The sequence below is a fragment of the Acomys minous genome (genome assembly GCF_964271855.1).
Source record: "Acomys minous genome assembly, chromosome: 9".
NCBI classification, from domain to species: Eukaryota; Metazoa; Chordata; class Mammalia; order Rodentia; family Muridae; genus Acomys; species Acomys minous.
In genome coordinates, this window is record NC_140490.1 from 107,114,744 (window position 1) to 107,132,181 (window position 17,438).

General features: G+C 41.3%; 2 protein-coding genes across 4 annotated transcripts in view; one reads left to right on the forward strand and one right to left on the reverse strand.

Moving 5' to 3' along the window:
• The window catches only part of METTL25 (methyltransferase like 25), a gene marked incomplete at its 5' end in the record, with an annotated part of 75,618 nt that extends 73,029 nt beyond the window's left edge, over positions 1-2,589 (reverse strand). For 2 of the 3 annotated variants that reach the window (XM_084794419.1, XM_084794420.1), the window contains one exon: positions 2,057-2,185. Coding sequence is in view for 1 of the 3 variants with exons in the window: in XM_084794418.1 (XP_084650544.1) it covers positions 2,316-2,589 (274 nt within the window). Of the gene's footprint in view, positions 1-2,056; positions 2,186-2,315 lie in introns of those variants that run through there. The other variant, XM_084794418.1, reaches the window with a different exon arrangement.
• Positions 2,590-2,632: 43 nt separating this feature from the next.
• Positions 2,633-9,750, forward strand: CCDC59 (coiled-coil domain containing 59). Its single transcript, XM_084794422.1, has 4 exons — positions 2,633-2,934; positions 3,891-4,194; positions 7,388-7,487; positions 9,345-9,750. Exons 1-4 carry the CDS (start codon positions 2,691-2,693, stop codon positions 9,504-9,506), a joined length of 810 nt encoding a protein of 269 aa, XP_084650548.1. The 5' UTR covers positions 2,633-2,690; the 3' UTR covers positions 9,507-9,750.
• Positions 9,751-17,438: the final 7,688 nt, after the last annotated feature.

Consider the following 17,438-nt stretch of genomic DNA (forward strand, 5'->3'; position numbering starts at 1 on the left):
CATTTCCCCCCTTGTTTTATACAACTACTGATGTCTGTGATCTCCTTACGTAAAATCTGTTTATCTTGTTCCACTCCTGGATTTCCCTACAAGTTTAGAGCTTGTGATACTTTGAATAGGAAAGGCCCCCATAGAATGTTTGGCCATAGGGTATGGCACTATTAGGAGGTGTGGCTTTGTTGGAGTAGGTGTGGCTTCATTGCAGGAGGTGTGTCATTAGGGAGTGGGCTCTGAGGTCTCAGAAGCCTAATGGCTCAGAAGTGTAATGGCTCAGTCTCTTCTGTGGCCTTAGGATGCAGATGAAGAACTCTCAGCTCCTTCTCCAGCATCATGTCTGCCTGCAGGCTGCCACGCTGTCTCTTCACAGCAAGAACACCCAAACTAAGACAGGACTAGTTGAGAAAATGCTAAGTCATGCTTCCAATAAATCAGGTCAGAAAGCAACTGAGAATCTGTATAACTGGGAGTTCTATATTGAACACAACACACACACACACACACACACACACACACACACACACACATCCATCATTAGCCTAAGAAAGCAAACAAGTGATATTAATGAGCTGTTCAGTTACAATCTGCCAATACCTACTAAACATCTACACTGAGCAGGCTTTGTTCTAAAGTAATAGACAAAATTCTCTTAACACTACTACTTGTAGGAACACACAAGAAGAGTTAAGGAAGGAATGCATTAGGACTATTACACAATGATTCTGGTGGAAAGCTGACTTAGTAATTACTCACTAAACAAATCAAAAATAAATCACCAGATTTGAATATGGACATGAAAAAGCTCATTCTGTGGAATCAGATGATGCAAAATTGACAGTCTAAATCTTCCACTAAAACCTGCATCCCTGGAAAATTAAGTTAAGCTGCAAAATCACAAATCAGAAATTAAAGAATCCAACTTGCAATATAATATAAAGATTAAGAGAAAATAGGGGCTGGGAGGTAAAATGTTTGCCTTACAAGCACTGGGGCCTAAGTAGCCACATTAAAAGCCAGGGGGCTTATAATTCTAGTGGTGGAGGGTGGTGCGTCACAGGCAGAATAATCCTTCAGGTACGTTCCTAAAGCTCACTGGCAAGCTAACTGGTGAGTCCCGTCTTAAAAGGTAAGTGCAGAGCTCCTGAGAAATAATACTGGAAGCTGACCTCCGGCCTTCCACATGAGGACAGGCAGGTATGCACAGAGGTGGGGGGGGGGACAGACAGACAGACAGAGACAGAGACATAGAGAGAGACAGAGAGGGAGGGCCCTATAAGGACATACATCAGGCACCAATTAATACAGCTATTAGTACACATAAGGTAATATAATCTCATCAGGTAGAGACAAAGTTAAACACAAATGAAAGTCTTGGTCTGCCCTTAAAGGTCGTTTCCTTGTACTGTCTTTATTATTTGAAAGGCATCATGAACCATTCATTCAACAAATATTTATGAAGCACTTAATACATGCCAAATATTTTTCCATATTATTTTACCGCAATGGACAAAACACTCCTAAAATTATTACTTGTGGGAACAAATAAGAAAAAAAAAAAACCCAAGGAACGCATCCGTTGTTAAGGCAAATATGGTTCCTGTGTTTTACAAGGTTACCTACAAATTATCAACGCAGAATATTATGAGAGCAAACTGAAAGGAGTGCCTAATTTTCCCACAACCAAGAACCATCTGAAAGAACCAACATTTATTAAGTTCTATCATAAAAACACCCCGATCCCCTGTAAATGTACTTTGCTTTCACAGGATGCTTGGGGGATGAAGTTCACTAACATTGACAACACCTGGAAAGCCTAGAAGCAATTCCAATAGTTACTTTGTCTATTTCCATAACAGAAACTTGGTTTAAAAATATATATATAAGTTTCTTGAAGAAATCAAACTACAACACTTCATGGCACACGACTGATATTCAAAGTACATAGTTTTAAAATGAACCAGCGAGAATTCAAGACTTTTACTATCACCATCCTGATCCAAGACACAATCTTCCTCGTACTGATTAGGAAACAAGCTCTTATCTGGTCTCCCATGCTCACTTCAACACTGTACTTTGTGTCAAATAGTCGTTTTATGTTTTCAAAACGTAACCGTCGAATCTTTCCGTGAACGGGACGCCTCTTCCCAGTTTCTCTGGATTACCTTACAATGTGGAACTACACTAGCAAAGACGAGAACCCGCCCACCCTCCCGGGGACACTCCGCCCACCCTCCCAATTCCGGTCCCTCTTTTCCAGGGACGCCGCACTTCCGCCGAGTGCCACGAGGGGGCGCCCCGCCAGGCACCCGGCCATTCACCTGAGGCCGCCTCAGCTTCTCTCAGGGGAAGCGCCTCGCCGGGCTCGGCCTCCTCCTCCTCCTCCTCCTCCGCCGCCGCCGCCTTCCTCAGCGCCGTCAGCACGCTCGCGGGAGGCAGGTCGACCAGCTCCCGCCACACCGACTCGGTGTAGAAGTCCACCGTATGCGCGCTGGAAATGGGCAGGGCGCCCCTGAGGAAGCGCAGCAAGGCCTGTAACTTGGCGTGCAGGGTGGGCAGGTCAGGGGTCCTGGGGAGAGGGCCGGGCGCCGCCATGACGCTCGCCCTCCAAGGCTGCAGGTGGCGCCAGCAATGGCCGCGCCACCCGGCTCTTCTTCCCCGGAAGCTGCACAGGCTGAAGCGGTCGAGCTCCGAGCATGCGCTTAGTTTGGGCGATCGATGGCTTCAGCCTGGTGACGTCTTATGTCAGCGTCCCATTGTGGGTCGGTCAACCCAGGAGGCGCAAGATGGCGCCGGGGAGACCGACTTCCAAGTGGCGGACCGGAGGGTTTGCGGAGCGTGGGGAAGGGGATCCACAGGTCGGATCCGGGAAACAGAATGGGAAACGCAGGACCTGGCGGCCTAACCACCAGCAAGCCTTCCTGGGGAGCGTGCGCGAGGGTATGTAAGAAGGCAGCCGTGGAGTTGTCTTCCGGCCCGCGGGGTCTGAGGGTGCATGATGGGTCCCAGCTTGGAAAGAGGCTTTAGGACGCAGACTCGGTCCGGCTTGAGATCGGGGAAAACATCCCTAAGCCCTCCGAACCCGTGAGCTTCTCGGCCGTTTGCATGAGAGAACGAGACAGTGCTGATAACTTTTAACGTAGCTCTTTCCTTCAATCAGCACGAAGCGTCTAGGGGTCCGCTTGCCTATGTATCACATAGACATACTGTATATGACATAGGCACCTGTATTATGTATTATTTAGGCATCTGTATTACAGAAAAGGAATGAGAGAAAGATGGGGTTAAAAATCCACTGGCGCAAAGCCTTGATTTAAAAAGAAAAAAGCCACAGTAGCCCTTCCAGGTTCATACTTAACGTTTTTCTGGGTGGATGCTTTGTTTTGTCCTTGTAAGGCTTCTCATTGCTGGTCAAATGGCTAAGTGTTTTATTCCATCTAATAATAGCTGTCAGGTGTCCAGAAACTTGTACAGTATCCTACCTTTTGTTGCTTTGCTTTATTTTTGGAAAAAATAGTGATTGGTAAATTCCCTCACCCAATTTTTTAAGTATTCACTTTAGACCGAGGTGATGTTTTATATGACTTGAAGAAGTTTTAATTTGTGACTACGATTAGAAATTCAAGTTGAGCAGCAAAGTTTACTTTACTGCTTAGTTGTACTTTGAAGTTTTTAGGTGATGTCTGATAAATGTTAGCGTTGAATTATGGTAAAGGGCCAACATACTACTCAGCACATCGTTAAATATGTTCCCTAACCTAGCCTTTAAAGCAAAGCCAAGTAATTCTATCATTTGAATATAATGTAAAAGAGGGAGAGAAAAAAAAACCCATTTCAAGTAGCTTCATTTTTCATTTTCTGTTAAAGTATTTGTGACTGAAATCCTTCAACATTAGGACAAGGTTTTGCATTTCGGAGAAAACTAAAGATCCAGCAAAATTACAAGAAATTGCTGTGGAAGGCAAACAAGGCGCCAGCGTCACAGGAATCCCAGTTCACGGATCGTTACCCAGAGCACCTGAAACACCTCTATCTGGCTGAAGAAGAGAGGCTCAGGAAACAGCAGAGAAAAGTTGTCCTGCCTTTGTCAGAGGAAGTTGACCGTCCTTTGCCTGGAGAAGAGGGCGACACTGAGCAGACTCTGTCTGAAGAACAGTCTAGTGTTTACCAGCCTCAGCCAGAACAGCTGAGTATAGCAAAGTATGTACTTTCCTCTTTTGAAATTCTTCACCTTAAATGTAAATAATGTTTTATAGAAGATAAAGAGCATCCTGTGTAAGAGTTAGAATTTCTCTTAACACGGTTTTCAAGTCATGTAATATTCATGGAGTCTCCCTTTTTAGTGTTTGTCAAGATACGGTATTTTGGAGGGCTTTTTCTGGTAACCTACTCTTGCTCTCAAATAATAAGGCAAGACCTGTTAGGTTTATTCAACAAGCTATAAAGCACTAACTGGCCAGGTATCCATCTATTGTAGCCTTCTACACTAGTCTGGCTACTTCCCAGCCACATGCCCCAATTACTTGCCATATTGGTCCTACCTGGGCTTGTTCTGTTTCATCAGGTCAGTCCTCATGGCCACCTCTTAATGACTACTTCCTTTCTCTTCTTCCTTCTATTTTATCTCTCTACCTTGAGACCTCGACCTGAGACCACCACACTGCATTGAAAATCCATCCTTTCTGTCTCCTCTGCCCAGTCATTGGCTCTCAGCTTCTTTATTAACCAACCAGAGATAATTGGGGAACAATGTTTACACAACATTGGTACAGGAGATTCTTCATAGAAATGACAGTATTCGTGTCCAGAATGTCACCAGATCGGGGGCACAGAAATCAGCTTCCGAATGCTGAGCACACCACACCAACCCCCAACAAGTGTCAAATGACTGAAATAGGCTAGTTGAGGATCGATGAAAATACAAAATGAGAATTAGGAGATACGAGTTTTGAATTGCTGTCTCTCAAGAACGAGAAACTTAACTGGGCCATAATTAAGCCCAGTTATTAGTGTGTGTGTGTGTGTGTGTGTGTGTGTGTGTGTGTGTGTGTGTGTCTTAAAATTTTTAGGCTGGGCTTGATGTATATTTGTAAGCCCAGCAGATGCTTGAGCCAACAGATGTTGAGCCCAGATGATTACAAGTTCCAGGCCAGCATGGGCATTATAACCAGATACTAGAAAAATAATACAAGTATGTAGTCATTGGCTATACACTTGGTTATAGAGCCAGACTTTACTCATGATGGGAAAGGATAGTATAAAAGTATTTGAGACTCACCATGTGCACCATGTTCACAGCCTCAAACTGGATCATTTTCTCAGGTCAATGATGTTCCTCAAGTATTATATTTCATGAATTTTTGTCATGTTAATTTATATCAAGCATTTTAAAACATGTTTGATGTTTGGTAAGTTTATGAACCCTAACTGCTATTATCCAGATTTTATTTTGCATTTTCTGCAAAGGATACAGGAAATAAGTTGTAATTAACAAAAACCAAGCAAGACATGGTTCAACATGCCTGTGATCTTCTCAGAAGGCTGGAGTGGAAGATTGCTCTTAATTCAAAGCTAGCTTGTACTGCGTAGTTAGATTCTATCTTGTGAAACAGCAAAAATGTTTGAATGTACTGAACATGTGGACTTTTTCCTGGGTGTGTGGCGACCAATCCCTGTTAGTCCTTTTACTGAGGAGGCTTAACACTGCAAGATTTCACAGTTTGAGGCCACAGTGGACTAGATGATCAGTGTCAGGCCAGCTTACCCTGCTTTATAAGACCTATCTTAATGTCCTCTCTACTACTATGATTTTATAAGAGGCTGTTTATAAAACTCGCAATTAAAAGTACATTAGCATGTAAATAGCAAGACATCACTTTGTATCTTAGCTTTTTTTTTTTTTTTTTTAAACAAATTTTATCTTTGAAAGCTGGGGCAATGATTGCATGCACAAGACATATGCAGATCAAGACAAACAGAATCCTAGGATGGATCGAAGAGGGAGTCACTTAGGAGATGTTAGCACTTGATGGCTTGGGTGTGTCAGTCTTCTCCAGAGATACAGGCCTGAGAGGCTACCCGTGCTCCAGGAGATGGCCCCACACCCATGCACATGCGCAGACTGAAGCAGTAAGTGGACTCAGTGAGTTTATACAAATACAGAAGAAGCACATGAGGTTAGTAGGGAGAAGTGGCATAGAAGAGTAAAGCATGGGGAAGGAATTGCAGAAGAAGAAATGGTAGGTAGATTTGTATGTAAATATATGTAATTTTCAAGTTTTTTAAAGAAAAATAATAAAATTGAGCATTATTTGTGTTGCAAATAAGAACAAAGTATATAGTTGGGGATAAAGGGAGAAATGAGAGTTTGTTGTGTTTTGTTTTCAGTAGATTCTTCTGTCCTCAAGTAGTAGATGAGTAGGTAGGTCCCTGCAGCTCATTGGTCAGCCACCTGGTTTGTTGATAGACCTTGTGTCAAATAAAGTGGTGAACAGTCCCCTGGTCTTCATGCATGTCTACACACATATGCCCTAACCTACAAGAACACTCATACGCACCAAAAGAATTAGAAGTGAAGATTGATACTCTAACTCTAACTCGGAGAATTTCAGAAGTAGATAATGGAAGAAAGCAAAAAGTCTATTGGGCATTTGGACTAGGACATCAGTGCTGTCTTGGTAAGGACAGTTTGGAATAATGGAGCAGAAATCACATGTCAGAGAGGCAGGGAGTGAATGTGAAGTGATGATTGTAGGTTATTCTTTGTGTTGAAATTTGATAATGAAAAGTTAGGAAACAAGATTGGCCAACCAAGACATAGACTTTGGTAATACACTTATTGGGAGCTGCCAAAATACACTGTAGTTACTACATGAGAAGGTGAGACACAGGGAGAAGGAAAGATGTTGCTAAGTCAGATAATAAGTCACATCCTAGTGACTTGGCTTCAGAGACCTCATAGTGCTTCAAGGTAGAAGGGGTATATATGAAGACCATGTCTGAGGATTGGTGATCAGTGGATAAGAGGATCAAACAAAGACAAGAAAGAAGTCAGATTGAAGTTCATTTATACCATAATTTGGGTTCCATCCTTTAGTCCACGTTTCCGTCTGTTTTTAACATTTTAGTGTCCATCCTTAGTGTGCTTTCTCTGGTTAAATATTTCTCCAAAATATCCATTTGCCATCCTTTAATCTGCAATCATAAATACAACTATAGTTTTAATGCCTTATTGGGCATTTTCCTTTTGTCGTCATTGTTGTTTCTCTTCATGCTTTCTTCAGTTTGTATTAGTGACGTTTTGTATGTAAATACTGTATTTGACACAGTTACACAATTTTGGCTAAATCATTTTTGAATGATTTAACTTATTTGTCTTACTTTATCTTTTAAGTTCTGTGACTATTCCAAAGAAAAAGAAAAAGAAAACTTCAAACCAAAAGGCACAAGAAGAGTATGAACAAGTACAAGCAAAACGTGCTGCTAAGAAATTTGTAAGTTCTACTTTTTAATTATTTAGTTTAAGCATCTTAGTATTGGCAAAAATGTTGTCGGCTTCAGTACTTACTCTATGCATTACTCTGTAGAATTGTACAATATTCAAAGTTCTTCATTGGTTTGGACAATACTAGTAGGTCAGTGATAAGATTTTAAAAAAAAACAAAACAATAACAACAAAAACATTGCTGATTGGTTAGTAGTGTGAACAGCTGTAAGTCCTTGGAATAATCTTATGTGCTATAAATTTGAGCACTTGAGATGAAAGAAATGTGACGATTTCCTTAATTTTACACTGCAGTAAAAGGCAAAGGAGAAGTGTTGGGATAAAATAGAAACGAAGCTAAGATATCTCCCCAAGGATGTCTTTTTGCCCTTTACTTGATCTGTGACCTTAAAAACTGCAACTATGCAGAATAGTAATGGCCAATTTTAAGGATTGGGAGTTTTAGGTTTTTGTTGGTTTGTTTTGTAATAAAGCTTAATTAATTTATCTGTTCCATCAGTATATTCCCAAAGATAGTACTGGTAAAATTGCATTTATACTTGTTAGAATGTGAGTAGTTAAGAAAAGTCAGAGTTTCATCTCTACGGTGCTTAAGATTATTCTTCAGCCGACGATGGGCAGATATGATCGCAATGTTAATACAAAAGCCAGTGACACTTTACCCATGAGATCAAAAATGTTAATCACTAGTTAAATATAGACCCCTAATTGAGAGTAAGGATGTTAAATAAGAGTAATACCATAGAGATAAACCAGGCCGTGTATCAAGATGCATGGATAATTTTAATGTTTTGCAGTATAGCTCTGACTGGTCTGGAGGTGAAATCCACCTGCCTCTGTCTCCTCATTGCTGGGATTAAAGACGTGCACCACCATAGCCAGCTTCTGATCTTTATGTACTTATTAATAAATATTGTACTGCATAGTCACATGATTTTAGGTAGTGTGATGAGGCATGATAGCACTTGAGAATCTGTTTCTAAACCAAGCTCTGGCACAGAGTGGTCCTGGGCAAGTCACTTATCACTGAGCTTAATCCTTGTATGTAAGACTGACAAAGTAAGCTACATAAATTTTTAGAAGAACAGAATGTGCTGCAGTTTCACCAATTGCATCTAAGATTCTTTGCTAATTATAGTTACTTGTAGTTACAAAAGAGTTTAAGTCTAATGTTTGTGCCGTGTATCATTTTGAGGCTCCCTGGACCAGAGATGAAGAGCACACTCGGTACAGGACAGCTCTTTCCAGCTGTCTGTTGACATTAGTGAGAGTGTTGGCATACTTGTTGAGTAATGGATCTTCAGGACTATTTATCATTTTGAATTGTAGCCCTGTATACTTCGACTTGAGTTTTCATCATAGCAAGTCAAATGAGCATCCTTAAATGGTGAAACTCATGTCTAGCAGAATGTTTTGCACTCAGATAGTAAGTAGGTAGTCAGCATTTCCTAAATCAAATCTGTAAATTAGTTAAGTGATTAAAAAAAAAAAAAAAGCAAGATAACACCTTTTGGAAAATGAACTTCTCAGGTTACCTGGATATGAGATTAGTTCACTTCTGTAAAGGTGCCTTTAATTCTTTAGTGGATTTAAACTGTGGAATTGTTAAATAAATAATTCACTTCTCTTTTATTTACATACAAATGCATAAAATGCTGCCATGATTGTTATTCTATGATGGTATGAAAGCAAAGAGGACATACTATTTCAGTTGTGGAAAACTGCCCATCTTACACAATATAAAAGAAAATATGAAGGTTTGCAGAACGATAGCAATTTCAGAACAATTTCTGGCCTGTATTTCCTGTTTGTGACTAATGAGCATCATGTGTGTTTATGACTTCAGGAATTTGAAATGAGAAAGCAAGAGAGAGAAGAAGCTCAAAGGCTCTACAAAAAGAAGAAAATGGAGGCTTTTAAAATACTGAGCAAAAAGACTAAAAAGGGCCAGCCGAACCTGAATTTACAGATGGAGTATCTTCTTCAGAAAATACAGGAAAACAGTTAAAGTAGATATTTTGTTCTTAAGGACTAAACTGCAACGGACTCCTTGCATCCTTTTGTATGTATATCAGGAGCCTACTAACTGCCAAATTTGTTGATATCCAATGGATTGGTGAATTATTTTTCTTTTTATTTTATACAAGAAATACCTGTATATATATTCTCCACAAAGAATGACTTTATCCTGAAGATATTTAAAAACCTCCAGTGGAATTTGTATGAAATAAACTGTTTTGAAATAGGCCTGAGCTCACAGTGAAGCATTTCAATTACGCGAACATGTTTTTATACGGTAATCAGCCATAGTATTTAGGGGGTTGGTTATTGGGAATTGAGCCTGTGTCCTAGCACTAGCTTGGCAGATATACTACCAATGAACTTCATTATAGCCCCTGGGAGTTCTGAGATAGGGTTTCTCTGCAGCTTGTATTTCTCAGGCTGGTCTTGTGATTCTCTTGCCTCTGTGAGGATGGCTAGGATCTCAGACCTGCACCACCATGCCTGATAGATTAATTGTACTGATAAGGGAAAGAGTGACTCTTCTTGGAGTTTTTAGTTACTGATTTTTAGTACATGGTACAGGAAACTGGATTTTCTATGCTACCTGGAAGTACCTTATAATAGTTTGCACCTCCATAATAAGGTAGACCTGGTAAAGAAATTTGATTTATGAATTAAGTTTCATCAAAGCATTCTGCTAAGTGGAAGCACTTCTAATGTCATAAATGATTTTTACAGTAATAATGAAGCTCTCCAGATCTTTGGGAGGGAGTAATGTCACCATGTAATATTGTTGGTACCTTTGTGAGCTGAGAGATCTGTTCTGCCTTCAGTTGCAACAGAGTAAGAAAACCTTGACATTGTAAGCAAAAAGATTACACAATAATGCAGTAAAGCTGCATGCTTTAGAAACAGTAGCATATACATTCTAAAATTGTGTTAAGGGCCTGGAGAAGTTTTGCATGCTACAGCCTTGATCTTTGTTTTGTTTTGTTTCTAATATGTATTTTATTAATTCATATTACATCTCAATTGTTATCCCATCTCTTGTATCCTCCTCTTCCTCCCTCCCTCCCATCCCATTTTCCCCTTACTCCCCTCCCCTATGACTGTGAGGGGGATCTCCTCCCCCTGTATATGCTCATAGGGTATCAAGTCTCTTCTTGTTAGCCTGCTATCCTTCCTCTGAGTGCCACCAGGCCTCCCCATCCAGGGGACGTGGTCAAATATGGGGCACCAGAGTTCGTATGAAAGTCAGTCCCCACTCTCCACTCATCTGTGGAGAATGTCCTGTCCATTGGGTAGATCTGGGTAGGGGTTCAAAGTTTACTGCATGTATTGTCCTTGGCTGGTGCCATAGTTTGAGCAGAACCCCTGGGCCCAAATCTGCCCATCATAATGTTCTTGTAGGTTTCTAGGACCCTCTGGATCTTTCTGTTTCTCCATTCCCCCTTGCTTCTCTCACCTAGAGTCCCAATAGGAAGTCTTCCCCTCTGTCTCACTTTCCTGGTAAGTGAGTTTCATGGGACATGCCCCTTGGGCTAATATGCAGATATAAGTGAGTATATACCATTTGACTCTTTCTGCTTATAGGTTAACTCACTCATTATGATCATTTCTAGTTCAATCCATTTGTCCACAAATTTCAGAAATTCCTTGTTTTTAATAGCTGAGTAGTATTCCATAGTGTAAATGTACCACAGTTTCTTTATCCATTCTTCTACTGAGGGACACTTAGGCTGTTTCCATGTTCTGGCTATTATGAATAAGGCTGCTATGAACATGGTTGAGAAAATCTTCTTGTTGTGTGCTGGAGCATCTTTTGGGTATACTCCTAGGAGTGGAATAGCTGGGTCTTGAGGAAGCCCTATTCCCAGTTTTCTGAGATAGAGCCAGATAGATTTCCAAAGTGGCTATACTAGTTTGCATTCCCACCAGCAATGAAGGAGCGTTTCTCTCCACATCCTCGCCAGTATGTAGTGTCGCTTGTGTTTTTGATCTTAGCCATTCTGATGGGTGTAAGATGGAATCTCAGAGTTGTTTTGATTTCATATCCCTGATGACTAAGGACGTTGAGCATTTCTTTAAGTGTTTCTCAGCCATTCGATATTCCTCTTTTGAGAATTCTCTGTTTAATTCCGAGCTCCATTTCTCAATTGGGTTATTTGGTTTGGTGGTGTTTAATTTCTTGAGTTCTTTATGTATTTTAGAAATTAGACCTTTGTTAGATGTAGGGTTGGTGAACATCTTTTCCCAGTCTGTAGGCTGTCGCTTTTTTCTGTTGATAGTGTCTCCTGCCTTACAGAAGCTTCTCAGCCTCATGAGGTCCCCATTTATTAATTGTTGACCGTAAGGCCTACGCTGTTGGTGTTCTGTTCAGGAAGTTGTCTCCTGTGCCAATGTGTTCCAGGCTCTTCCCCACTTTTCTTCTAACCAGTTTAGTGTCCCTAAACTAGTTGTATGTTGGGGTCTTTGATCCACTTGGACTTGAGTTTTGTACATGGTGACAAATATGGGTCTAATTGTGTTTTTTTTTACACGTAGACATGCAGTTAGACCAGCACCTTTTTTTGAAGATGCTATCCTTTTTCCATTGAATAGATTTGGCTTCTTTGTCAAAAATCAAGTGACCATATGTGTGTGGATTCATTTCTGGGTCTTCGATTCGATTCCACTGATCAACCAGCCTGTTGCTGTGCCAGTACCATGCTGTTTTAATTACTACTGCTTTATAGTACAGCTTGAGATCAGGTATGAAGATTCCTCTGGAGGATCTTTTACTGTATACGATTGTTTTAGCTATTCTGGGTTTTTAGTTTTTCCATATGAAGTTGAGAATTGAACTTTTAATGTCTTTAAAAATTGTGTAGGTATTTTGATAAGGATTACATTGATTCTGTAAATTGCTTTTGGTAAGATGGCCATTTTTACTATGTTAATTCTCCTGATCCACAAGCAAGGAAGATCATAACATCTTCTCCTGTCCTCTTCAATCTCTTTCTTCAGAGTTTTGAAATTGTTTTCTAACAAGTCCTTCACTTGCTTTATTAGAGTAACTCCTAAATATTTTATATTGCTTGTGGCTAATGTGAAGGGTGTAGTTTTCCTAGTTTCTTCCTCTGCATGATTGTCATTTGTGTATAGGAAGGCTACTGACTTTTTTGAATAGTTAATTTTGTATCCAGCCAATTTGCTGAAGGTGTTTATCAGCTGTAGGAGTTCTCTGGTGGAATTTTGGGGGTCACTTATGTACACTATCATATCATCAGCAAATAGGGATAATTTGACTTCCTCCTTTCTCATTTGGATCCCCTTGATCTCCTTTTGTTGTCTTATTGCTCTGGCTAGAACTTCTAGTACTATATTGAAGAGATATGTAGAGAGTGGGCAGTCTTGCCTTGTTCCTGATTTCAGAGGAATTTCCTTGAGTATCTCCATTTAATATGTTTTGGAGTTTTTTGCATATGATTTTTATGCTGTCCTTTAGTCATCTTGCCATCTCTGTTTTTGGGAGGTAACTTCCGGACTTGGGTGGAGGGAGTCTGGGGATAGATTCACCTGTTTTCTCACGATTTCCTTCGGTGGAAGCTCTGATGCTTCACTGGCCTGGATGGCAGGAGGTCAGTCCCGTAGTTTGGATCTCTCACAGCCAGTGATCCCCAGCTCCCCTGTACTGTGTGTCCTGTAATTGTCCTAGGTCTCAGAACGCGCGCTGGGTAAGGCCAAAGTGTCCATGCCCTTTTGGGTCCCCTTGTGGTACTGGAGCTCTCCAGGGACTTGGGCAGGTTGGGTGGAGAGGGTCTGATGGCCACTCTACTCCCTGTCTCCCCAAGAATTCCTTAGTCCAGGAGCTCTGATGCTCTGATGGTCCATGGTTCCCGGTAGCGTTTCGGGACCCAGACTGCTCACAGAGTCCAGGTTAGTGTCACGGGGCCCAAACCACACACACACTGAGTCTAGTTAGCATCTATGGACCCAAACAGGTCTCAGGGCCTAATCCACGTGCTTAGTCCAGTTAGTGCTGAGTCCAACCAGCATCTCAGGCCCAAACCGCACACTGAGCTCACCGAGGTCAGCTAGAGTCTCAGGGCCCAAACTGCGTGCCAAGTTCAGCCAGGTTCCCTGGGCCCAAACTGCGTGCTGAGCTCCGCTAGCATCTCTGGCTGAACTGCATGCCAAGCTCAGCCAGCGTCTCAGGGGCCAACCCTCGCAGAGTCCAGTTTGGGTCTCTGGGCCCAGTCCTCGCACCGCTCTCAGTCAGGGTTCTGGGGCCTAAACCCCGTGCCGAGTTCAGCTAGAGTCTCAGGGCCAGGACTGCGCACTGAGTCCAATTTGGGTCTCAGGGTACGAGCCGGGTGCCAAGAAGAGCTTGGGTCATGGGGCCCAAATCCTGCACTGAGTCCCTGCTCCTGCAGCAATTCCCACTGGTCACCATGCCAGTCATAGTTTTAATATGTAAACGTGCAGTAAGATTTTTATTGCTAGGCCGGGCATGGTGGCGCACGCCTTTAATCCCAGCACTCGGGAGGCAGAGGCGGGCGGATCGTTGTGAGTTCGAGGCCAGCCTGGTCTACAAAGTGAGTCCAGGACAGCCCAGGCTAACACAGAGAGACCCTGTCTCGAAAAACCAAAAAAAAAAAAAAAAAAAAAAAGATTTTAATTGCTTCATGTTATGCATTCTTCTTTCTTTTTTCTTTTCTTTTTTTCTTTTTTCTTTTTTTTTCTTTTGAAACAGTTTCTACATAGCCTTGACTGTGCTGGAACTCACTATGTAGACCAGGCTGGCCTTAAACTCAGAGACCTACCTGCCCCTGCCTTCCAAGTTCTGGGATTAAAGGTGTGCACCATCACATCCAGCTTTGTGCATTAATCATTAAAGTATGATGATGAGAGTTTGACCTGACTTCAGAGGAGCTTTGTCTACCAGAACTTACTCTACAGAGATGGAGTATAATACTGGGTCTTGAAAATAGGATTTGGGGGCCTCAGATAAGAAGTGAGATGTGGCATGAATGTGCTGAGCACAGCCTTCAACTAAAGCACAGAATTTCTTCCTTTGTTCTTGCCAAGTTATCCTATATGGGATTATAGGGTGTGGCTCGTCCAAAGCTGGCATCCTGGATGGCCATAGCAGATGGCAGCCAAGGTGAGGTTTGGCAAGCTCTAAGTGTGTTCATATCAAGCAAGGTGCTGGCAGAAGTTATCAGCCTCAGATACACACTGCTGTGCCTTGACCTTGACCTATATTAAATATGCATGTTTGAGCAGCAGAGGCTCATCAGAGGCTTCCAAAACTAGACAACAATCTTATTTAAAAGGATTTAATGACAGAAAAAGATGATAATTGGGGCTGCTACACATTATTGATTAATCAGTATTTGCTGCTTTTATAACTCCAAGACAGATGTCTACGTACAGTGCAGAGCTCCAAAAAAAGTTTAAGGTCTAGCCTGTTCATACCAGTGGCCGTTGAATTTCAGTGTACATAGCAAGAGTTTAACCATTTTAAGTAGTAAAGATCAATTTAAAGGAACCCAGTCATTGGTACTGCACCATTTCAAATGTGCTTTTCAATGTTGTACCAGCATCTCAAATACACACTGATGAGAAGAGAGAACTGGTCCATCATGCTGAGTGCACGATGATAAATTTCACTCCTTGTCGACAGACGCCTTCCAGTTTAGTTTTAAGTGTGCAGCCAACGTGAATACCATGCTGCTAAGAGCCTAAAGCCATCATCGGCTCTCTTGCCACTTTCTCTAGATCCATGACTTCCTACTTCAGAGGTTCTGATACATGATAAATTTGGGTTATGGGTGTTAAAAGTATGTACAGGATAACTGCCTTTTAAATGTGGGTATGAGACACATGTGATTATCTTGGCTGTTTATTAATTTTTCAGACCTTTTAAACATCAAGAGCGGCTCTAGACTTAGTGTTGAATTAATTTAGCTTTTGAAAAGCTCAGTGACTCATGTTCATTCTTAAATTAGACAGGCAGGCTATGCCTGCTGAAACTCTGCCTAAGGATTAGGCACACTTTTGGCTGTGTAATGTGAGTGAAACATGAAACTGGAGAGAATTTCAAATTTTTTAATTTTTAAACTTTTAACAATGTAAAGTATGAAAGTGAATCTAAGGTTAGTTTCTATGATGATGATGATGATGATGATGATGTTTTGGTCTTTGAACTTTAACCTACATGATGGTTTCATATGAAGATTTCACTTTATTCCAGGAGCCTGATTAGGAAAATCATACTGAAATGGAAAGCAAAAGTACTTTTGTTTTTCTTTCTGGGATTTCCGCATTATTTGAATAACTTCTATTAAGAACACCATTAAATCATTCATAGGGCTGCCAATTTCACTGATGTATGTTATTAAATCTGCAAATGTAAACTAGGTGAGTTTGAAATATATATGTACATGAAGCCTATCTATGGTCTCTGAGCAATTAGCATCACCTTCAAAATATTCATTCAGAAGGGCCTGAACAGATGTCTTGCAGACCTTAGAGGCCACAGATGCCAGACCAGACTGTTATATCCAGCAGAACTTTGGGTGACAGAATTTTGAATCAGATGAAATTATTTTGATTGTTTAAGATATGCGACTGAGGAGTTGTTGTGTATTAGTGGTGTTGGAAACCTATTGTAAGCCTGGGAAATGTATATGGGTAAGAAGTGGTTCAGTCTTCTTTGCAGGGTCTCAAATGAGTTTTGCACAGACAAGGCACAAGGAACAGGTTAGCAACCTGGGGCTCTCCTTGCTTTAGGCTGTGCGTACACCCTCTTCTCCTACTATACTTGGCAGCCTGAGATTTTTCACTTGCGTGCACTATGCACATACACTCCTTGCCAATCAATACACCTAGCAACCATTTGGAGATATTTTGGGGCTGAAATGATGGCTCAGCAGTTAGGAGCACTGGCTGTTCTTCCATGGATGCAATTCCCAGCACCCACATGGCAGTTCACAACTTCCTTTAATCTAGTTCCAGGGGACACTTTCACAGATATACATGCAGGCAGAACACCAATGCACATAAAATAAAATATAAATAAATAAAACATACTCATCTCAGGAACTTCCTAAGAGTGTACTTCCTAAGCCTTTTCCTCTTCGAAACTTCAAACTTAAGTGTCTCTTTTGTTTAAGAAGGTACATTGTGAGAAATAACCCAGCAGAAGCTCTCTGTTGACTCTTATAGCATATTCCTTCAGTTAAAAAAAAAAAAAGGTATACATACAGGCACAGTGGCACATACCTGTAATCCCAGGACTCAGAAAAGCAGAGGCAGGCAGATTGCTATAAGTTCGAGGCCAGCCTGGTCTACAAAGCAAGTCTAGGACAGCCAAGGCTACATAGAGAAACCCTGTCTTTGAAAAACCAAAGTAGGGGGAAGAGGATGAAAAATCTTATGTATCATGTTTGCAAGAGATGGCTACAGTTAAACTGAAGCTTCTGTTAGTATGGTGTTGGCAGTAGAGCTTGGTGACCTGGGCTTACAGTCCTAGCTACTCAGGTGGCTCAGGCAGCAAGCTTGGAAACTGAAGGCCTGGCCGTGCTATAGAGCAAATTGTATCATCTGTTAACTGTCATTGTTTAGCATTGTTCGAATCTCACTCCCAAAACTGGATTTCCTCTTTATAATGAAAATACACTGAGCAATAACTCAAAAGTTTGGCGCACCGAAGTCAGATGATTAAAGATAGGCATTTGATGAATTTTACTCTTAAAGGTGACAATATCATCGTCTTTTGTTGTATTCATCGAAAACGAGGTCGTCCAGACAGCTCCATTCTGTGGTGTTCAATCCTCCCAGGTGGCTGAATTAATAGCCCTGACTCAAACCTGTATTGGCACAAAAGATAAAAGATGAAAGAGTAGATAGATATGCTGTAAGAATTGCTCGTCATTTTGATATATGATGA